This window comes from Barbatula barbatula (genome assembly GCF_947034865.1).
Source record: "Barbatula barbatula genome assembly, chromosome: 12".
Classification (NCBI taxonomy): Eukaryota; Metazoa; Chordata; class Actinopteri; order Cypriniformes; family Nemacheilidae; genus Barbatula; species Barbatula barbatula.
The window spans coordinates 5652609-5675153 of record NC_136775.1 but is presented as its reverse complement, the minus strand read 5'-3'; the positions used below and the strand labels follow the sequence as shown (position 1 = coordinate 5675153).

The 22545-nt window shown below is 41.5% G+C and overlaps 3 protein-coding genes across 5 annotated transcripts; 2 read left to right on the top strand and 1 right to left on the bottom strand.

Annotated features, from left to right (window-relative positions):
- The first annotated feature begins 8994 nt into the window (after positions 1–8994).
- zdhhc3a (zDHHC palmitoyltransferase 3a) lies at positions 8995–16016 on the top strand. 2 transcript variants are annotated; one of them, XM_079470178.1, is made up of 7 exons: positions 8995–9912; positions 10781–11100; positions 11187–11311; positions 11667–11763; positions 11923–12004; positions 12751–12881; positions 15312–16016. In XM_079470178.1, the coding sequence occupies exons 2-7, from the start codon at positions 10801–10803 to the stop codon at positions 15525–15527; spliced, it is 951 nt and encodes a 316-aa protein (XP_079326304.1). In that variant the 5' UTR covers positions 8995–9912; positions 10781–10800; the 3' UTR covers positions 15528–16016. The 2 variants fall into 2 exon arrangements, with proteins under 2 accessions (XP_079326304.1, XP_079326305.1); XM_079470179.1 differs by having other exon boundaries at positions 13489–15990.
- A 238-nt stretch (positions 16017–16254) lies between these two features.
- tmem42a (transmembrane protein 42a) lies at positions 16255–19754 on the bottom strand (the record flags this gene model as incomplete). Its single annotated transcript, XM_079469832.1, has 3 exons — positions 16255–17516; positions 18945–19091; positions 19569–19754. 3 exons carry the CDS (start codon positions 19752–19754, stop codon positions 17373–17375), a joined length of 477 nt encoding a protein of 158 aa, XP_079325958.1. The 3' UTR covers positions 16255–17372.
- Positions 19508–22536, top strand: kiaa1143 (KIAA1143 ortholog). 2 transcript variants are annotated; one of them, XM_079469834.1, is made up of 4 exons: positions 19508–19878; positions 20040–20152; positions 21036–21180; positions 21660–22536. In XM_079469834.1, exons 2-4 carry the CDS (start codon positions 20045–20047, stop codon positions 21857–21859), a joined length of 453 nt encoding a protein of 150 aa, XP_079325960.1. In that variant the 5' UTR covers positions 19508–19878; positions 20040–20044; the 3' UTR covers positions 21860–22536. The 2 variants fall into 2 exon arrangements, with proteins under 2 accessions (XP_079325960.1, XP_079325959.1); XM_079469833.1 differs by having other exon boundaries at positions 19874–19953.
- The last annotated feature ends 9 nt before the right edge of the window (positions 22537–22545 follow it).

The following is a 22545-nucleotide window of genomic DNA, read 5'->3' as shown; positions in this document are numbered from 1 at the left end:
CAACCGCCCACCTCAATTCCAAGGCCTAAAAATGGCAGCTACAGAATTAGATACGGAGTTGGAGGGTACAATCCTCCCAGTACGAGGTAGGTGATGAAGATTTGAATGGTGACCAGCAGTTACTCTTCCTGTTCTTCGTATCAGAGTCTCTCTCTCGTCTGGCTGTCTACCCACTAAAGAATCCGAAACCAGTGGGGGGTTGGCTGATCCACTCCCTGACTCACCAAGGGAACTAACTGGCCCCGACAGAAGCACCTCTAATACGCCTTCTGGGGTCCGAGGTCCAGTTTGCCTGGGCCGGTCAGATCTCTCCGACTCCCCACCCCATGCAACGGGGCCTCTGGGCATCACGCCGACCAGGTCTACTTCTTCCTCTTCGTCATCCTGTCCTAACATTAAGGGCTCCCCCGGTTCCCCCAAAGATGCTTCCGCCAAAACGCCTCTCTGGAGTCGGCCTTTAAGCAGTGAACGATGTACGTTCCTTACCTTACTCAAGTCATCCCTTGGTGCGATGGAATAGACCCCACCACCTTCCTTTGGAGCCCGCACCACCTGATACTCGACTGGGCTCCACAGATCCTGAATTTTATGACGACCCCTGTGGCCCTGCTCTCGCAAGTAAACCAACTGCCCTTCCTCCAAGGGAACATGCCGGACCCGCTGATCATGTCTTGCCTTACGTCTCCCTGCTGCTATTTGTAAACGCTCTTGTGCACTCTCAAAAGCCACTTGTAACCTGGTTTGATGTTCCCGAATCCATTCGTGCACAGTGCCGGCAACTGGTTCCTGCACCCTACCCAACAGGAAATCCACGGGCAATCGTGGTTCCTGGCCAAACATTAAAAAATGGGGTGACTCACCAGTAGATTGATGCGGAGTAGTGTTATAATAAAAGAGAACTTGGGGCAGATATGCCACCCAATCTCTCTTTCTAGATATCGGCAGAGTGCGCAACAAATTATGCAGGGTCCGGTTAAAACGCTCACACTGGCCGTTTCCAGCTGGATGGTAAGGAGTGGTGCGAGATTTCTCCACTCCATACAATCCACAAAGCTGGTGGATCAGTAGAGACTCAAAATTGCGTCCTTGATCCGAATGCAAGCGACCGGGAATGCCAAACTTATAAAACCATTCATTAACCAAGACCTGCGCCACGGTTTCGGCTCGTTGGTCCCGCGTAGGAACCGCAAGAGTGTATTTACTGAAGACGTCAGTCATAATAAGCACGTTTTCTACTCCGGACCTAGATGGCTCTAGTAAGGTAAAGTCAATGGCCACGATTTCATTTGGCCTCGAGGCCAAAAGATGACCCATGAAACTCTGAGCTACTGGCTGCGTGTCTTTAGCCGCTTGGCACCTTTCACATTCCTGGCACCACCGGACAACATCTGCGGCCAAACCAAGCCAGTAACATCGCTGTCGAACCAACTCAGCAGTTCGGTCAATGCCTTGATGTCCATGACACTGATGTAACTGTGTCAGCACTTCTGACTTCAGCACAGCAGGCAATAGCAGCTGCAAGACCTCCTCCCCACCACTGGGACAATAGACTCTACGATAAAGTACCTGGTCTCGCTCCACGAAGCGGTCCCACTGATGGAGCAACTTCCGGGCCTCAATTGACATTTGCTGACGTTCCTCTATCCCCGGACGGGCCTTTCGCTTCCAAAAGGGCAAGATCTCAGAGATCAACGGATCTGCTAACTGCAGTCGACAAAGATCCTCCCCCAAATAACTAGGCAAGATCGTAATCGCTGATTGGTGTACCTCAAGCACCTGCTCGGCTCCCCGCACTTGCTGTAACACAGCCGGCACTTCAGTTCCCGGCGCCAGTCCACCCAGCACTCCACTCCCCGGGGGATTCTGTCGGGAAAGGGCATCAGCATTCTTATTACTTTTCCCTGACCTATAACGGATCTGGAAATTAAATGCAGACAGCTGGGCAGCCCAACGCTGCTCTGTGGCCCCCAGTTTTGCGGTGGACAGGTGACTCAGCGGATTGTTGTCTGTAAAGACCACACACTGACTGCCCAGCAAGTATTCCCTAAATTTCTCAGTCATGGCCCACTTGAGCGCCAAGAACTCCAGCTTCATGGAGCTGTAGTTAGACATATTGCGCTCCGTGGGCCTAAGACTGCGACTAGCGTATGCGATTGGACGAACCTTCCCGTCCTGTTCTTGCGAGATGACTGCCCCCAAACCACCATGACTCGCATCCACCTCCAGGATAAAAGGCAGAGAAAAATCAGCATACGCGAGCACAGGAGCAGTAGTGAGTTTTAACTTCAACTCCTCAAAACCCTTCTGACATTGTTCATTCCAAGCGGTCATAAACCCTGCTCCTGTTTGCTTCCTGAGCTTGGGCTTACCACCCGAAAATTCCGCTGCCAACTTGTGCAAAGGGCCTGCAATCTTAGCAAACCCCTCCACAAAGCGGCGGTAATAGCTAGCGAAGCCAAGGAATGAACGCAACTCTGTAGCATTAGATGGGCGCCTCCATTGTGCCACTGCCTGGGTTTTACTAGGGTCTGTAGACACCCCTTCGGAGGAAATTACGTGGCCCAAATACCTCACCTCTGACTGAAGGAACGCACACTTCTCCAACTTAACCTTAAGGCCTTCTCGCTTTAGTCGTCCCAAAACAACTTCTAGCCGTTCTAAGTGCTGCTCCACAGAGGAAGAAAATACAATAATATCATCCAAATACAAAAGTAATGAATGACACTGCTGGTCACCAAACAAACGCTCCATGAGTCGCTGAAATGTACTGGGGGCATTACAGAGCCCAAATGGCATCCTATTCCATTCGAATAAACCAAATGGGGTGCAAAAGGCAGTCTTATGCTTGTCCCGATCAGTGACGGGCACCTGGTTGTACCCGCTGGTTAAATCCAAAGTGGAGAACCAACGGGCACCCGTTAACGAATCCAGGGACTCCTCAATACGAGGCAAGGGAAAGGCATCCTTCCTCGTCTTTGAATTCAGGTGTCGATAATCTACACACATGCGTATACTGCCATCTTTCTTCCGGACAAGCACAAGTGGCGAAGCATATGGGCTACAGCTTTCTCGGATCACTTGCGTCTCTAATAGTTGGTTAATATGTACCCTAACTGCATCATAATCGGATGGGGGTATACGCCGATATCTCTGCCGAGTGGGGGCATCATCCAGGAGGGGAATATCATGAGAGATCAAATCTGTACACCCGACATCTCCCTCAAAAGTGGAAAACACAGACTGATACTTACAGAGAAGGGCCTTAACCTCCCTCTGTTCTCCTACCGGCAAATGAGATAGGTCTACTGCATCCAACTGTCCCTGCTCAGTCGAAACACCCATTTGACAAGAGACTGAACAAACAGCGCCCGGCCTCAACTCCGAAATTCCAGGGGGCAAACTCACCACAGACACGTTGGTTAAGGAACCTATCACCCGACGAGGGTACAATAAAGCATCGGTAGTTCCTACATTAACAATGGGAACATACACGGTCCCCTTAACCACTCGCACTAGAGAAGGGGAGATCAAAAGCCCAACCGGCAAGCCAAACTCTGGGGGCTCAAAAAGTGCAATGCCACTAGAATACAGTTCTGAACAAGTGGCCGCTACGAATTTAATCGTGCCACCTGGAATCCGATCTACTCGAGGCCCACGTACCTTCAACCTACCTATGCTCTCCAACGAGGGTTGAATGCTCGCCTGATGGCAGCGTTGCAATGCTTGGACGATTATCTTGGGCACACTCGACGCAGGTGGAGAGTTAAAAAGGGAGGTCCCATGCTGTCCAAAGAGCTCCTGGTAGCACCGGCCCAATACATTCATCCCCAACACACCAGGAGCTTGAGCACTGGTACCACCAGGAGGATCCCGGACTACCAACACTCCACATCCTGAAAACAACTTTCCACAGAGCGCAACGTCCAACTCCATATAGCCTATGTAGGGGATGGACAGCCCATTCGCCGCCCTAAGCTGCAGCCACTGACAAGTCTTAAGACGATCATGGCCCCATGGCTCAAAGTGCTCTCGAAAACAACTCTCAGTAAGGGTAGAAACCATTGAACCAGTGTCAATCAGACAAGACACGGATACACCTCCCATAACCACGACCAAATGTGGGCATGACGACATTAAAGATGACCCTGATCCGTTACTATCACCACCATTCAAGCCTACGTTTTCCCCACCCGAGCTGTGGCTCAACAACTCGGCGGGAACTAGTTTCCCGATGCCGCACCTGAATAAGGCTGCCTATCTCCCAATGTCCTGGTGTCTGTTCGGTCAGGCAAGGGCGAGCGAGGAGGAACACGGTCTCCATTGCAATCTCTTGCGAAATGGCCAGGTTTTTGACACCGCCTACATATAACAAAACCGGCACGAGCCGGCCGAAAGTTACGAGGTGGGTTCTGCAATTTGGCGACGCTCTGGGCGAGCTGAGTCAGCTGCCCTTGTTGCAGTTTTAACATTTCCTTAAGCTCACTCATCTCGGCGGGCGGGGAGCGGCGATCTACTTGCGGCTGCACGCCTCCTTGCACCCCATATTGAAACCCATGAGCCAATGGAACAGAGTGGCTCCGATTTCTTGCCCCTCCAGGCATACCCTCCCGTTCCCACCTAATAGCGTCACTACGAATATCGAGCAGTGTAGCAGCAGGCTGACGACGTACCAATTGCTTTAATTCCCGACGAAGAGCACTGTCAAGAACGTGCTCAACGAATTGGTCACGTAAAAGCATTTCGGCATTTGGTAACACGACTGGTGACTGCTGCTTTACCTTCTCTAGGAGACCCATGATAGCGAGGGAAAATTCTAACAAGGTCTCACCCTCTTGTGCCTTCGGGAGAAAAACGACTCCTGTAAGGCAACATATGACTGTGTACACCCATAGAGTTCTCTTAGGGCGGAGATAATTTTACTGGGGTCTTCCCGTTCACTAACGGGCCGGTACTTAATTTCCTCCCGTGCCTCCCCCTCTAAATGATCAAATAAGAAAAAGGACTGGTCTGCCATGGATAAATGTCGAGCCCTCATGCAAGCCTGCACTTCTTCAACCCACTCAGTAATCCCTATACCCGACCTACCATTAAACTTTGAACACTTTCTGTCCCTAGGTATAAACACGAAACGCTCCGGCAATGTGCCTGTGTCTACGGGTTGCGATGTACCTACAGATGGGCCCGGTAGCCTCGGGGGTTCAGTACTAAGACCAGGCGAACTGGCCAGAGCTTGATCTTGGCGCAACTTTAGATTATCAGCTCTCAATTGAGCTACTAATTCTCTTAACTCCTGTAGTTCGTCTTCCATTGTTAATTTACAACGTAGAAGGAAAACTTACAAAAATGTTGAATAAAGAATATTACGCGTTAGATGGAACTCAGCTTACTACCAAAAGGCACACTCCCAGGCCAAATAAACACTGCTGTTTTGCTTCTACTGGAGAGAAAAAAACCTTATAATTAACACACAACAATCACCCACAACAAAAAAACCAATCATCCACGTCTCAGATCAGTATATGGAGAAGAGGATCCTGCCGACTACGCCAGATGTGGCGTTACGGGTACTTGAGCACGCTCTCCAGTGGTAAAACTAAAATGTCACGACTACGCCACCCCAGCATGGAATCAGCTGGGGAAATACCCCTACTAGGGCACACAAGTTCGTTCCTCCCTCCAAATCACAAGACCATGAGACGTGAATAGGTATAAAAAAATAGAATTCTTTATTTAATTATCATAAATACTTTAAAAACTACTTGAGTCAGCAAAACAATGATACTAGCTGGCCAAGCCACTGGCTGGTATGTGAGCAACAAAGCTCAATCAGTACATAAACATGCAGGATCTCGTAACGGAGCTGGGGTGCACCATTAGCTGGACAGGCTAAGCGGTGGGCCTCAAATTAGCCCACAATGAGGACACCGTGCCGCAACTTCGTAAGCACACACACACACACACACACTAGTGAGATACACTACAAGAAAACCTCTACCGCACACTGAAAGGAGAATTTCCGTCACCCGGCATATGATGGCTAGCCTGCCCGCCTTTGGGTCACCCCGCTCCTGAGAACAAGAAGAAAAGCTGTTAAAACATGTAATGGTGGCCTCTCAGGAGACAGTATTAACGGCAAGCAGCTATCGACGGCAAGTAGTACACCGTTGCTTACAAATAGTAGCAAGGCAAAACACATCAATTATATCAACATCTACACAAACAAAATATCAAAATAAGAACAAAACAAAAGAACCAACCGTACGGTAGCCGTAGGCAACCGCTGTACATAAACCCTTGCCGGCCACAGTTATAGGCCAGCCGGTTATCAAAAACGGCTGTAAACTATTGAGGACGAAAAAGAACAAAGTAAATTATAACCCAGACGGATAAACAAACAAGTAAATAAACAAAAGTAAAACAAATAAATCAAAGCAAAACAAATAAATCAAAGCAAAACAAATAAATCAAAACAAATAAATCCAAGCAAAACAAATAAATCAAAGCAAAACAAATAAATCAAAACAAATAAATCCAAGCAAAACAGCAGCGTCGAGGCAAACCAGCGTAGTAATCAACGCCCACTTTAACCCCCGATCAGCAGGACTTCCATTCAAACATCCGGCAAACCATTCATTCCTCCCATTCACTGTACAGAGGAATTCACGGGTCATACTTATGCAACAAATACGATCCCACCCCCGCATACCCACCATAAAATGGACCTACCGAGCAGAAGAGCAGCAGTCACTCCCAACACGCAATTTTACACGCGTGATCAGATCTCCCTTACAATACCGGAACTTCAGCAGCGATTTAGTGGGAAACCCTCAACGGGTACGCTCTGTAGCTCCCGACAGACACCAGCGGACACTGAGTGGGAAAGTCAGTAAGCACGCGATCTAGATGCTAACCCATAGCTATAGCACCTAACCACCTACCTCCCGCACCAGCAGTAGAGCGTCGGTCCCTTGCAGCACCACGTAATGTGTGCGATCGGTTTGCTCTTCTACCCTGGAACTAGGCAGCAAGGTAAAGGGAACAGCCTCAAGCAGTACGATTCGTACCTCCAGACAGATACCAGCTGTACAGAAAAGTAAGTAAACACCCCCACCATCTAGACGCCAACCCATGCTAATGACAAACAGACACATACCTCGCACCCGAGTAAACGAGCACCGGCAACCAACACCCCGATGACGCAATATCCTACCACTCTGGGGATGCCCCTTATATAGTCCAAATATGGCCCGCCACCTAATCATGGGGCGGGGACAAGCTTAAAGGGGCACTTCACCACAGGTAGGTAGGGGCTAAACCCTTTAAGGCTTTATAAGTGATTAAAAGAACTTTTAAGTCAATACGATACTTAATGGGTAGCCAGTGAAGGGTTGATAAAATTGGGGTTATGTGATCGTATTTTCTGGATCTGGTTTGAAGTCTGGCATCTGCGTTCTGAACTAACTGTAGTTTGTTTATTGATGATGCAGGACAACCACTAAGTAGAGCATTACAGTAGTCAAGTCTTGAGGTCATAAATGCATGAATAAGCTTCTCCGCGTCAGCAACAACAGAATACAGAACAATAGCAAAGCTATTAAAACATCTGGGCTACTAGATACGATTCTTAATGTTTTAGATGTATAACTGCTTTGTATTTTGTTTGGTTATGTGCAATTGTGTACTCTATTTGTGCTATAACATATTATAATTTACCTTGTCGATTAATAAAAAAGGTCCTAAAGCTAACAATAAAATATACTTGCAAATACAGGAATAACATGTGTATGGCATAGAATAGCCGAAGTCAATCAGCTTGAGGTCTAAAGTGGTTGTGTTGACCTGATGTTCTCTGCGCTGATGTTGGTGAAAGACATCGTGGGCAATGCAGCGCTGTGCTGCTTGTACTGATTGACGCATGAGGACGCGTGCTATTTTTTCACCCAATGGATAAGGTTTTATTAACTTCCTCAATACCGTACTGGGACCGGGGTCTTCCATAACAGTATATGTGTTGAATTCCTCGTGAAACAACTCCATCTTTTAAATTACATAGGGGCTTATGAGAGCAGAGTACAAGTAAGGGTTACCTGGCTATGGTACAAATAGGGTTATATTTGGCTGGATGTTACTCACACTGTAACGTTTTTAAGCTGCAAACTGCAACTAATAAATCACTGTTGGTTGGTTCACCTCAGACTTAAGCAAACATGGCTTTCTTACATAGTTGAAACATTTGGTTAAGGTATTCCTATACCCTCTAAAACGAATACACGAGTGTCGTTACGATACTGGGAATTATAAAAAATATAGCTGGCGTGGTTTCATAAATTGGACCCATAGAGTCCTCGATCAAGCCTGATAGTTATGAATGGTAAGGGGGTGGTTTCCTGAGCAATACACTCCATTTCAGTATCCTTATTGAGTAGTTTTATTACTATTAATTGAACCCTGCCCAAAACACAAATTTTGATTTAATTGTTATAATGGGAATGGTATTGTTTGTTATGAAAACTTTAATAGTGTCTATTGTTAGCCTATGTAATGAGGGGCTCATTAAAAATGAGTTTCAAAGGACAAAGCTAATGGTTCATAATGTTTATTATTGGAAACCACTAACATTTTTGTAATTGTCTCTATTGGGTTTCTTTCCATTGTTTTTTTCAATAGGGTAGTTAGAGGCTGCACCTCTATCGACCCCTCTGTCAAGCTCCTAAAGTTCGCAGACGACACTACACTTATTGGCCTAATCCAGGACAGTGATGAGTCTGCTGACAGAAGTGAGGTTGAGCAGCTGGCTGTCTGGTGCATTCATAACAACCTGGAGCTAAACACCTTAAAATCAGTGGAGAGGATAGTGGACTTTAGGAGAAACCACCTGGCACCCCCACTCACAATCATGAACAGCACTGTGGCCGCAGTAGAGTCATTCAGGGTTCTTGGGCACCACCATCTCACAGGACCTGAAGTGGGACATTCATATTGACTGTTGTACTTGAAGCTGTACTTCCTTCACCACCTGAGGACGTTCAACCTGCCACAGGAGCTGCTTTTACAATTCTACTTAGTCATTGAATACGTCCTCTGCACTTCCATTACTGTCTGGTTCGGCTCAGCATCAAAAAGTGATCAAGATAGTCCGGACTGCTGAGTGAATCACTGGCACAATCCCTCCCAACTAATATTGTCCCCTTTGGCAAATGTGTTTCTTTTTACGTTTTGTTACCTGTGCCTTGTCACATTTTAAACCTGTGTGTGCACTGGAAGCATCTGTCACCAAGACAAATTGTTTGTGTGTCCAAGCACGCGGTCCGTCTGCTGCTGAGACTTCCAAAAAGATATCAGAGTTTCGCATCTTGGGCTTCTATAATCTTTGGCCTAACGTGGATCACGTGAAGGCATCTCAGCCAATAGTATCATGGCAGTGTTGTACGTGGCTGATGCCACAGTAAAAAAACAAAAAATGCATCCTAGTCCCTAACTTATATAATCTACATATGTCCCTAACTTAAAGTAGCGTTCGGTGTAAAACATGCTGAACTTTAATTGACAGATAGTCGATGCCATAAATAAATAACAATTTCCTCACAAAAGCTGTTTATTCAGTGTAGCGTATCTTCCTTTGACATCGATTGAAACAGCCCCTGGTCTCCGGCGCTAGCATTAGCCGTTGCAGGCTCTCCATCTAGTGGCTTTGGCTTGACAGTGTATTTTCAACCCGCGGATGGCTTGGCCGCAGTGGGAGGGGAGCTGACACGGGACGAAAAAATGCTGCATTTTAACCCTTTTAAAATGTTTTTGTCAATCTAATAAGTACATTTTTTGTTACAATACTAACATATTCCCTAGTGTGATCCATATCGCCTCTGCCTCGGTTTGGCGAACGATCGCGAGGAGCCCCATGTCGCCACAAATGTAAGTATCGCTTTGGCTCAGGTTCCTGTTCATATCTGGGATATTTAATAAAGTATTATTACATGATAACGTGTTGTTATGAAACCGCAGCCCTTTCTATCTCACTATTATGTTTATGATATGATAGCCATATAATCCAACATCCAAATGCAATATTTATGTCTTGGTACAGTCCTTGCGTAATTTGCGCTATGATCACTGACTTTAACGTTACTGGTGAAACCATGTGCTGAGTTGGTAGTCATTAGGTGTTGTTTTGAGAAACCCACTGTTTTGTAGACCGATGGATGGTTGAACAGTGCTTGGCTGTTTGAATGCAGCTGCTTATCGGCTGGAGTAGATGGGAATTTCATGGGCATAAAAGTTTGATGTAGTATTGATTGGGTAGGGTTGAAATGAGAAGGACTGTAACTACAGTCTGTCCTCTACTGACATTGTTGGTTGTGGTCAAGCAATTGTATGTGTTAGACTGCAGCTTCCACACTGCTGCGTCCACTGAATATGACCTTCTGTGTCTCCTAAACATCCATTTTTCTGTTCACCATCTGGACTATATTTACACCGCCCTGCTATTGCAGATTTCTATTACAAATATTTGTATACCGTTTATCAGCTGTTCCCCATTAAAACCATTATACAATGGGTTTTAATGGTGGAGATGTAGTGTAGATGTTAAATGTAGTGTTTTGGAAGATTTAATGGTGATCGGTTCCCATCCGCCAGGTTACATTCGACCAGTAGAACCCAAACATGCCCTTATAATCGTCATTAAAAACCCAATTCCCATTATGACCATTAAATCAAATGCTGTGATGGTTTTACTTCATAACTTTGATTCTGAATTGTTCTGAATCTTTTACCCCAACAGAATGAGAATTCTGTGGTAGGATGAGAACTCCGGTGTCACGCTTCAGGGACGTCGAGAGGCAGGCCAACAGCCTGCAGCCCGCTCAGTGTCTTCCACCGTGTCATGAGCGGCCGAACAAAATGTGGTTCATCAAAGATGCCTGCGGCATCGTGTGCGCGGTCATCACCTGGTTTCTCGTCTTCTTCGCCGACTTCGTCGTCTTGTTCGTCATGCTCATTCCATCCAAGAACCTGACCTACAGCCTTGTGAATGGCACCCTGTTCAACAGCCTGGCCTTCTTCGCCCTGGCGTCTCATTTCAGGGCCATGTGCTCAGACCCGGTGTGTTTGATTTTCGTGGTGACTGGTTAATTATTCTGAAGACTGCATATCACTATAAAAGGTTGCTGATGTTGTTGCTTTTTCAGGGAGCTGTGCCAAAGGGAAACGCCACTAAAGAGTACATCGAGAGCTTACAGCTGAAGCCAGGCCAGGTGGTTTACAAATGTCCCAAATGCTGCAGTATTAAACCAGATAGAGCTCACCATTGCAGGTGAGAGAAAAGCGTGTGGATTAATTTCCTTGCTGCAAGTCAAAGTTCAAAATGATTTTAGTCTCGTGTCATTTCAAACCAAATGTTTGTTTTCTGTGGAGGTGTTTGTAGAATCTAATACAGTGTGATCTAGGTGTTCCCTTAATTTCTTTGAGCAGTGTATTTAAAAGAACAGTTTGAAATGACACAAAACTATTTACCATTCTTTTCTATTCTATAAATAATTTTGAAAGATCTATCTTTAAATTATTGTTTAAGCTGAAGTTTGTCTTTCAGTTGTTTGCCAGTGTTTGAATATTTGTACATCTCTGTCTATTCTCCACCCTTTTTTTCCAAACTCCTCACTCTTCTGTAGTGTCTGCAAGCGCTGTATACGGAAGATGGACCATCACTGTCCTTGGGTAAACAATTGTGTCGGGGAAAATAACCAGAAGTACTTTGTGCTTTTCACAGTAAGTAAAAACTGAATTGCTCCCCGAACTTTGTAAGTCACTTTGGATAAAAGCGTCTGCTAAATGTAAATGTAAAAACATCACATCACAATTACGTTATTATTTTCCATTCCAGTCCTCTGAAACGAACCCTAACTTCCAATGCTGATTGTTTTCCAGATGTACATTTCTCTCATCTCTCTGCACGCCCTAGTCATGGTGGTTCTTCATTTCCTATACTGTTTTGAAGATGACTGGACAAGTAAGCTAGCATATGATGGATAATTTGACCCCAGTGACCAAAAGGTTTAGGGTGAGATGGCAAGCATGTAGTTTAGTTATGTGCTGGTTTTAAAACATAATATATGAAACGAACCAACACGAAGGATTTTGGGATTAATATTAACACTTGGTCACTTGATGAATTTTTACATCAATAAGAGAATTAATAATAAATGGACTACGTGCAAATGCCTTCTCATCGGCAGTCACCAACATTCAATATATAATCTTTTGTGTTCTGCTGAAGATCATGAAGGTTTGAAATGACAAGAGAGCCAGTAAATGATGACAGAATTTAAATTTTTCGGGTGATCTATCACTTTAAGAGTATTAATATTAAGAGTGTTGGAAGGTTGTGTAAATAGAAAACAACCCTTTTCAAACGAATTTCTTCCGTATATGGCAATAAAACTGTTGCATGACCCAAATAAATAAATAAACAGGGTGGTGTTAAACAGGTCACTGGTATATTGCACGCTAAGCTGTTAAAAATCTTGGTTAAAACCCAAAGTGTGTACCTAGATTCTTTACAAATCTGTCACGTTTCCAGCTGTAAATACAGATACTGTGTTGCCAGATATTACACCCTCTTTTTGTGAACTGAATTGACCTCCAGGAAAGTTGTCGTTAGGTATATATAGTAGATAGTATGTTGTATAGGTAGGCTTAATTGTGTATTTGTGTTAAGCCCGCGTGTATGTGTTCCCTCTCCCCTCCTGACCCCAGAGTGCAGTAGCTTCTCCCCCCCGGCCACTGTCATCCTCCTCATCCTCCTGTGCTTTGAGAGCCTCCTCTTCCTCATCTTCACCTCTGTGATGTTTGGCACCCAAATCCATTCCATCTGCACAGATGAGACGGTAAGAGAACGTTTTTTTTCTGCAGCAGTGAATATGGAAGAGGTTGTGGTAATCGTCATCATCTGATCTGATCTTGTTGTTTATGAATTTGTGAAACTTTTCAACCCAAAATGTTGCATACATGAATCAAGCATGAAAGCAAGTTTAACTTTAAGTAGCATACATTTGACACTTAGTTATCATACAAATTTAGGATGGAGTGGGGTAAGTTGTGTCACTCCGTAGCAAACTGCTAGCAGACTGCCTATATCCTAGAAAACACAATCCACGCTTGTCCTTATCTTAAAGATGTAAGTAGATCTTTTCACAAGTGAGATGTTATGTGACTCGGCCCTCTGGTTCCTTTTGTTGGATTGGATTGGACTGTACTGTGTCCACTAGATGGTGTTGATAATATGGCTTCAGTTGGTTTAAACTACGTTGCATCGTTTGCTTGCATATTCTGTTGAAACAGTCCACCATTTAATTGTTTCTCATGACAAAAAATATATGGTCCACCTGGTAGTTTTGAAATGTTATTATGGAAGGAGTCAGTTGTTCTTCACATTTCCACTATTATTTCGTAACATTCACACACTCTGAAGTGTCGGTTATCTCTTGTTTTTAGGGCATAGAGCAGTTGAAAAAGGAAGAGAGAAGATGGTCTAAAAAAACAAAATGGATGAACATGAAGGCGGTATTCGGACACCCCTTCTCAATAGCATGGTTTAGCCCGTTTTCAACACCCGAACACGGGAAAGCCGATCCGTACCAGTATGTGGTCTGAGTTCAGGAAGCTTTAAGCTAGAGACTGGAGTCCACTCGGACCGCCTACCTAAACTAATGCCTCAGCGTCTTTTTATTTGTTTGTTGACCTGAGCGAACCATTTACCCAAATCATCGCAAATTTCTTTCTTTTAGGGAACAAATGGTTGTGCATCTGATGATTCTTTCCTCCATTCATCTTTATTAAAAAAGAAAGTTGAAGCTATACATTTTTCATGTGGTAATCTCTCTAGCATTTCTGCCTGGCTATGTGGAAATAAAAAGGAATAATGGTGGAAATAATAGAAGCCAGTTTATGCTAATATATTCACTATCGTTATCTCTTTAGAAATTAAAAAAATGTTGACCTTTCTTTTGAAGTGCTTGGAAACTTGTTTTACATTTTTGTCCCTTCATATAACTTGCCTTGGTAACTAATGTACTGAATGTACTGTAAGAGCACTGATAACTATTCACAAGATGACATATTACGCTTATGGTATATTACAAATTTTTAATTATTTTGGCCACTTTTGCAACTATAGATACAATTTATAATAATCGTATCACTTAAAATGTCCATATCTCCCCAAGATGTACACTCTTTATGATACAGTATATACCGTTTTTTAATTTATATGTTTGGGGTTGGTTTACTTCATTTAGTTGGTTTCAAAAGGAAATTGTGTGACGTACATCTATATACAGTATACAGGCATATTGTGAATATATTCTCTGGTTTACCACATGTTGCCATTGTTTTAATTCATATTTTACATTTTATTACTGTACATTTTTGTTATGAATGAAAGACATTTACTTGATTTTCAAGTGTATAAAAGACAATCGTTCTTTTGACAAAGGGTGAATTAAAAACATGAAAAGCGTTGGATGTTGAAAGAGTTATTTGTCTCAACACCGTATTGTTTCTATGGTCTTTAATATTGCATTCTTAAATGCTAAACCACATATGGACTGTCTTTGCCTTCAGACAAACAGCCTAAAATAGCACTAAAGGAAAAATTACCGATACATTTCCATTAACATTGCATAATCACCAACTGTATTGTTTGTAATCTCTCAAAAACTCCAAATGTTTAACGGTTTCTATCTGTCTTGTCCACTTTCTCTCTGCTTTGTTCACTAACCAACTTTTTCCTTATTTTGTATAATCTCTTCCCTTGTGTGCTTGTTGTTATGAATAGTTCTTTTCCTCAGATGCTTTTGGGAATTAAAATGGATTAAAAAAAATCAACAATTCATATTTAGTGTTGAATTAGGCCTGATGTCACTGTTTGATTGCTATGAGATGGAGGTAAGCTGGTATATGCAGTTCAAACCATCAGCTCCAACATCACATAATGTGCTTACTGCCTGAATGCATGCTATTTAAAAATTTGTTTTATTTTTAGAGATCATTAAGAATTTCAAGGCATGCTGCATGCGACGTGCTTGTAATTTATGCAAAAAACATTTGAACCATTCTTTCCAGTTAAAATAAACACCAAAATCACGCAGGTGCATGTGTAATGATTCATTTCCCATTACCCTTTTCACCATCATAACCACTTGCTTTCTTTTTCAGTCGATGGATTTTAAGCTAGCGTTTATGTTATTCTCAATTTATTTATGATTGCAAAATTTAAAATCTCTTGCAGGAGTCACTGAAGTTTTTTTTTGTTGCAGGGCATTGAAAGGTTAAAGCGTGAAGACCCTGCGTGGGAGAAGATCTCATCCTGGGATGCTATGAAGTCAGCATTTGGGGGTCCTCTATCTGTGGCCTGGTTTAGCCCTTTCACAGACTGCACATGCCAGAAAGACACTTCGGGTCATGTTCCTGTGTTTCTACAGGGTGAAATCATTGAGGAGGATGTGATTGAGATTCCCTTGGCATCTCATTAGATCCAAATGTATTTGCTGCTCAAGAAAACCATGAAGACTAAAATGGGATATTTGGCTAACTTGGACTTTTGTTTTTAATGTCCTTTTAAACTAGAATATATTGTATGTACTGTACCTAAGTGCCTACCAAAACCAAAAATATTCTGATGTCATGGATTTGTTTATTCTGTAGTGATCACAATTTTATGATCTTCTGGAATTTGATTGAGCTCCTGTTGCACAGCATATGCTTCCTCATACACAAGTGGTGTTCCTAGAGCAGTGATGTCTTTAGTTTGATTTGTTTTTTGGTTTAACCATGTTTGAGCTGTAACTTTAACAACTGAATAATATTTCTATGATGTTTGTCTGATTCCTTTAATATTTTATCTTTTTTGTACCATTATTTGTTTTTATAACTTTTCTTTGTCTGATGTTTTTATGGCTATGCAACTTCAGCTTTTATAAAACTTCAGCTTTTATCAAATAAACTTTCTGTTTTATTATTTTATAGGTTTGATTACAGGTGGACCCTTAAAACCACATTAACCCTTTTATAAACAGGTCAGTGGTTTCCAAGCAGCTGACATTTTTATGTAATCACTCCACCACCACCGACGTCTTGGATTTTCATAATTATTTTACAAATAAATATTAATAATTTGGCAGCTTATTTAAGTCCTTTTAAAAAGTTCAGACCAGATGAGTGGGACCATTTAATGACAAAAAACATTCCTACTCCAGCCTTCATGAGATCAAAATCCATTTTATTAAAAAAAACAGATAATTTGCGTAAAAGATGCTACCTGACAAACGTTATGTTCGAAGACAAGTGCATGTTTGGTGTATTTCAAGCGTTGCACAGATATGCATTGTAAAACAAATACCTTTACAGTATGTCAAAAGGTAGACGGTTTTGTTATTTGTACTGGCATCTAAATGAAAGATGTAAAACAAGTCAGACATGTTGTGTAGGGAAAAACATCAGCCACTGCTTCCTGTTTGAATGCCTCTTTCGGGCCAAAGAGTGCAAAACAGATTTGATTTTACAATACCTGAGATTGAAACAAACAGTTAAGAATTGAAACTAAATAGATTCAGCATTTGAGAAACTGTTCAACATGCATCAGGAGGACTGTGTACATATTAGCAGAATTGATAAAAAACAGAAAGGTTTATGATGATCACATATTTATAGTTTCAATAATAAAAGTTACAATCAATTAGGGCTGCTGGATTACGACAGATTACTCATTAATAACCTTTAAATCAACATAGAAAATAAAAAACTCTGAATTTAATTGAAAATAAATGTAAAGAAATAGCACAGCTGACCCACTGTAAAGGAAAGGTGTGCGCTGTGGATTTATACTACAAGAAAAGAGAGGATCCTTGCTAAATGCAATGCGGCACAATTTGTAATTGATGAAGGCCAAAATTGACAATTTCAATTAATTTTCGATTTACTGCACAGCCCTGCAATCAATATGATGTCTCATTTCTAGCAGTCAAAAATTGGGCGGGATCTACTTTTTTACTTTACATTACATTTTGTTAATCTCTTCCCAATATTAGAGCCTAGGCCCTGCCATTGCAAAGTATTAACAGTTCAAGCATACTTAGAAGGCACAGCTCCTGATTGTTTAAGTATGCAGTAAATAATATGTCAATGACTGTAGGCACAAAGTGACCGAATCGTATGCTTTACATATACATTTTCTTCATGTTACATAACACAAAATGATAAAATTACTCTTTTCCAAACATTTTAAACAGTCTGAAAGAAAGAAATATGTACTCAATTTAAATAACTTCAACATGGATATATCAGTTTATTTGGTCTATGGATTGCTCTGTGTTGTTCTGTTATTCATCTTTCTCAGACACATTTTCCTGTGAAGCCTGATGAGTTGATCCATGCAAGACAAGAAGCCCTGTTAGGGTTAATATGATACCAACCCACCATAACGAGGCGTGTGTTTCCCCAAAGATCACATGTCCAAGGAATGCCTAGAAAAGAGGTGACAAAATGCAAAAGATAGATAATGCTAAATCAATAATACTGCGTAAAACCTTGAAGTATATATATGTATATATATATACAGTCAGTGAAATAAGTATTTGATCCCCTACCAAGCAGCAAGAATTCTGGCTCCACAGATTGGTCATGTGCCTATATGGACTACAGATTAGTCCTGTCACTGTAAGAAAGTACTCCTAAATCAGCTTGTTATGTATATAAATGATGCCTGCCAACTGAATCTGTATCTTTTCATTTTAACCTCCCTTGACCAAATACGTTTCAAAGGATGTCAGGGACAGGATTGTAGACCTGCACAAACCTTGAATAGGCTACAGACAGAAGCTTGGTTAGATGGAGACAACTGCTGGTGCGATAACTTATTATTATTTGGAAATAGAAGAAATACAAAATAACTATCAATTGTTCTTGGTCTGGAGCTCCCTTCAAGATTTTACCAATGAGGTAAAGATGAGCATGGAAAAGGTTAAAGATTGGCCCAGAACTCCACGGAAGAAGCTTGTTAATGAGTTCAAGACAGTTGGGACCACAGTTAGCACAATAGATTGAAATCCTGAAGCACCTGTAAGGTCCTCCTGCTCAAGGCCTAACTTGTCTGAAGTTTGACAACGAACATCAAATGATTTAGAAAAGGCTATGGAGAAAGTGCTGTGGTCAAACGGGAAGAAAATAGACTCCTGTTTTTGGAGGCAGAGAAATGCTGACTATGACCCCAAGAACACCATCCTTACAGAGAAGCACAGTGTTGGAAACATTATGCTTTAGGGCTTTTTCTCTGCTCGGGTACAGAATGACATCCACGCATTGAGGGGCTGAGGGACAGGCCCATTTACCATAAAATAGTGGGCAAGAACCTGGTCCCCTTAACTAGATCAATGAAGATGGGTCGTGGATGTGCCTTTAACATGACAAAGACCCAAAACATAATGCCAAGACAACCAAAGAGTGGCTTAAGGAGAAGCACATTAAATCTTGACATGAAAATCTTCTCATTAAATCATCTCTTGACCCTAGTCCTATAGAAAATCTGTGAAGGAGGCTAAAACTCCAATTTGCTGAGAGACAGCGAAGAAACCTTTAATATTTACAGATGAGTGGACTAAAATGTATCCTGACACATGTGCAATCCTGGTGACCAACTATCAGAAATGTCTTTCTCCAGTAAGTACAAAGTTATGTTTTGCTCGGGATCAAATACTTATTTCACTGACTGAAATCCGAATTAATTTATAAATTTCCCCTAATTTGTTATATTCTCTCTCTATCAGTTCAAATAAACCTACTGTAAAAATGATAGACCCTTCATTTCTTTGTAAGCAGGCAAACTTACAAAATCAGCAGGGGGTCAAATAATTATTTCCCCCACTGTATATATAAAATGTTGAATTAAAACTCACAGAGGAGATAAAATTTGAGGCAGTGGTGGTCACAGTGGCCCGGGCTGAGGATGATGAGTGTCGCAGAGCTTTGGCGAAGAACGTCCACATCACGGCATTGCAGGTGAACAGAAGACCACCACAAAGTAGCCGCAGGGGTATATGTAACTGTAATGAGTTTTGGGCAGATGTATTACCATTTGTATTACCATTGTTTTACTACAAATATCATGGTTAAACTGTCATTCCTGTGGTGAGCCAATGATACATTTGTGGTTGTTATGGTTTTATTACAAATTCTACAATAAAGCTATTTTACTGTAGAAAAGAACATACAGTTCCTTTTCGTAAGGGATGATCTTGCCCTGATAGCACACATACATCTGGCAGACATCTATTTGAAGTCTGCATTTTCATCTGCAAGACATCTGACAGATGCTGTTTGCTCATCTGCCCTACATCTCCGAGACGTCTGCTGTCAGATGTCATATAGACCTCTAGAAGATGTGTATGATTTAGAATGGATGCACATGTTTTCCAGATCTTCAACAGACATCTTACAGATGCACCTGTGCTATCTGGGTGGTAACTCGTTCATTACAACCGTCATGCTTCACTATGGTTCGGATGCATGAGACTTCTTACCCAATCACATACTGTGGTGTCAAGACCCTGATCCCGACTGCTCGCCTGTCTGTCTGTCCAGATCTTCAGTCCTGTCTCACACACACCCTTCAGGTGATCAGCACCCAGGGATAACTTTGCCGAAGATGATGCTAAAGCTGCCAGGAACCCCGCCAGCAACGCGTAAAACACTCCGGGCAACATCATTTCAGCTCGGTTTTATTGAGACTTGACTGTGAAAGCATCACTTTACCCCATATTCGTCTTTCCTTTTAAACTTTATCCCATCTTTTGCATTTAAGCAATAATGACGCTTCCTACTAGTTGCAAGGTGGGTTCTGTCAAAGCGGAAAAGATGCTTTCTGATTGGCCATTTACAGACGCATGCTGATGACGTTTCACCAACGTAAACTTTACGCGCTAAATTCTTGTGTATTCTTTTCTTGTTAAACAACTAAGCACATTTGAATTACTAGGTTTCATTTTGTTTAGACGCAATGAGTAAAAAGGGTAATGTATCGTGGATAAAGCCAGCCGAGCCATCTTTTCTGAAGAAGTTTAAGAAGGATGTTGGTTTTAAAGAGGGGCCTACAGTGGAGACTAAAGTGAGTATATTTTTAAATAACATGGATGTGTCTCAAAATATAGTACGCTGCCTACTTAGAAAGCATTTTTGGCGTTGACCTCGGGCGTTTCAAACGCGCATGTCAATTTCCCAAATGCCATTCACTGGGTTTTAAAACAATGCCTTTACTTTTAGTGGGACATACTAAAGCACTTAACGCGTGAAACCCTTAACGTACCTAAAAGACGAGCAGTAAAAACCAATTTCTGTCGAACCTTCCTTGTAATAAACCAAAAGAACGAGCCATTCATTTACACACAAAGTAAATAATTGTACGTTAGGCGTTTTCTCCCCCATAGAAGTCCGGCTTAATCGTTTTCTTATAATGGTTTTCTATGGGAAATGCTTAACGTACAACTTAGCTCGTTGCCTTAATGTTAAAGGGCCCATCAGATCACATGTACATATTGTGCGTGGTTTATAAGGTGTGTAGTAAGTTATGTCTTTAATATCACTAAATGCATCCATTAACCCATGTTAAGCACTTTTCTTATAGAGATATGCTTTCATCTAAAACTTTGGATGTTGCTTCATAACTCAGGGCTCAAAAGTTTGCCTATTCATAGAGTGCTTTATTTATTCACAAGTTGTGTGGTCAATTTATTCTTTTAATATGACTTCTTGGTGCATTAAGCTACATCAAGCTGTTTCCTTATAATGGATTTTTGGGGGAGAAAACGCTTGACGTGAGATTATTCCCTTTTTCTGTTATAAAGCAGCTAGTGATTATTACAATGAGGGTTTGACAGAAACTGGTCGCTTATTACGTACCTTAAGCTACATTAAGCGTTTTTTTAACGTTAAGCATTTTAGAATGTCCCCTTTTAATGTAATTAGAAATGGAATCGTAAATGTTGTTACAGATGCTGGAGATGCCGCAGTGTGATGATGATAGTGGTGGCAGTGATCGGGAAGATGAGATGCCGCAGGTCGTACAGCTGAAAAAGGGAGATCTCAGTGCTGAGGATGTTATGAAGGTCAACAACGAGAAGGAGACTTCAAACACAGGTAATAAACACATGCATGGCTCTCTTAATAAATCACGGTTGATAATATTACAGTATTTTACATTACTGAGGATAAAAGCACTCTAAATGAATTAATTAATAAATAATTATGACAATTATTAAATGTACTATTGTACATTAAATGTACCAAAATAGAAGAATCTATTTTATGCTGTTTAAAATTATGAATGCAAAATGTATAATATAAAACAGCATATTGTTAACAGTTTGTTTTCAAAAAAATGATTGCTATGTCACACCATAGTATACATGTACAATCAACTACCCATATAAAAATGTTAAAACGTTTTTATAATATAGACCCCATTTCTTAATAAAGTTTATTTGATTGGTCATACAAATATGTTTTGTCTGGTGAAGAACTTTGTGAGACGTGCAATGAATAGATGATATTATGCTAGTTGTTAACATAGATTTCTTTTGAGTTAAATCAGAACCTTAAACATTCATCTTCTTCAGATGAGCAGCCTCCTGCGGATGGAAAGATTGTCTTCAAGAAACCTGTCAAACGCTCGTCTGATAAATTTGAAGGCATTACTGCCAGCTCTAGCAAGAAAAAGAAAAGTGGTGATGTGGAAAAGAAAGAGTTAAAGGCAGTTGTGAAAGTGAAGAACAACAGTCTACTGTCGTTTGGTGGCGATGAGGAGGATGAGGACTAGGTTGTTTGAGGTGCAGTTCAAATATATTTCTGGAACTGGTCCTTTAAAAACTCGTGATCTCCATTCTTGTGTGTAAAATAGATGTTTCGTGAGAATGATTATTTAATGTAGCTTCATTTATAATGTAATTTTGTAAAGCATCATTATGGGCCTCTGCAGGAGCATCCTTAACTTCAGAAAGTGGAAATATGTTGATGGACCACTGGAATGAATAATGATAAGAAAATCAAAGAGGCAAAGAGAAATGCCAATAAGATGGAACTTCCTGTTCAAACCCATTCGATGTAAATATATGGCTTCTATGAAGGAGCTGTGCATGTTTTATTTTCATGGATGTTTTAGGTTTTTGTATTTTATCTTCCCAGATTATGGGACTTCAAGGATTTTATTACACATTGTCTCAAGGGAAAGACAATTGAATGTTTGCAGGAATTAAAGGTTTCACATGAGTTTAAAACAAATCCCTTGTTTTTACTTAATAAATGCATCTGCTAGAAAGTGTAAATTATGTAGTTACAGTTAGGTCCATAAATATTTGGACAAAAGGACAATTTTTTTATTTTAGCTGTGTATCAAAGTGTATTCGAATTTCAGTTTTATAGTGGATATTGTCTTAAAGTGCACACTCTCATCTCTATTTAGAGTGTATTCATATTCAGATTAGCTGAAGGTTTAGGAATTATAGC

What these genes read in the sequence shown, in the direction of transcription:
- zdhhc3a (XM_079470178.1), top strand. Translation starts at nt 10,801, where the DNA reads ATGAGAACTCCGGTGTCACGCTTCAGGGACGTCGAGAGGCAGGCCAAC. An exon ending in GGGCCATGTGCTCAGACCCG is followed by an intron (nt 11,101 to 11,186) that starts GTGTGTTTGATT and finishes TTGCTTTTTCAG; the next exon opens with GGAGCTGTGCCAAAGGGAAA. An exon ending in CCATCTGCACAGATGAGACG is followed by an intron (nt 12,882 to 15,311) that starts GTAAGAGAACGT and finishes TTTTTGTTGCAG; the next exon opens with GGCATTGAAAGGTTAAAGCG.
- kiaa1143 (XM_079469833.1), top strand. Translation starts at nt 19,932, where the DNA reads ATGCTGATGACGTTTCACCAAC. An exon ending in GCTGATGACGTTTCACCAAC is followed by an intron (nt 19,954 to 20,039) that starts GTAAACTTTACG and finishes CATTTTGTTTAG; the next exon opens with ACGCAATGAGTAAAAAGGGT. An exon ending in GGCCTACAGTGGAGACTAAA is followed by an intron (nt 20,153 to 21,035) that starts GTGAGTATATTT and finishes ATGTTGTTACAG; the next exon opens with ATGCTGGAGATGCCGCAGTG.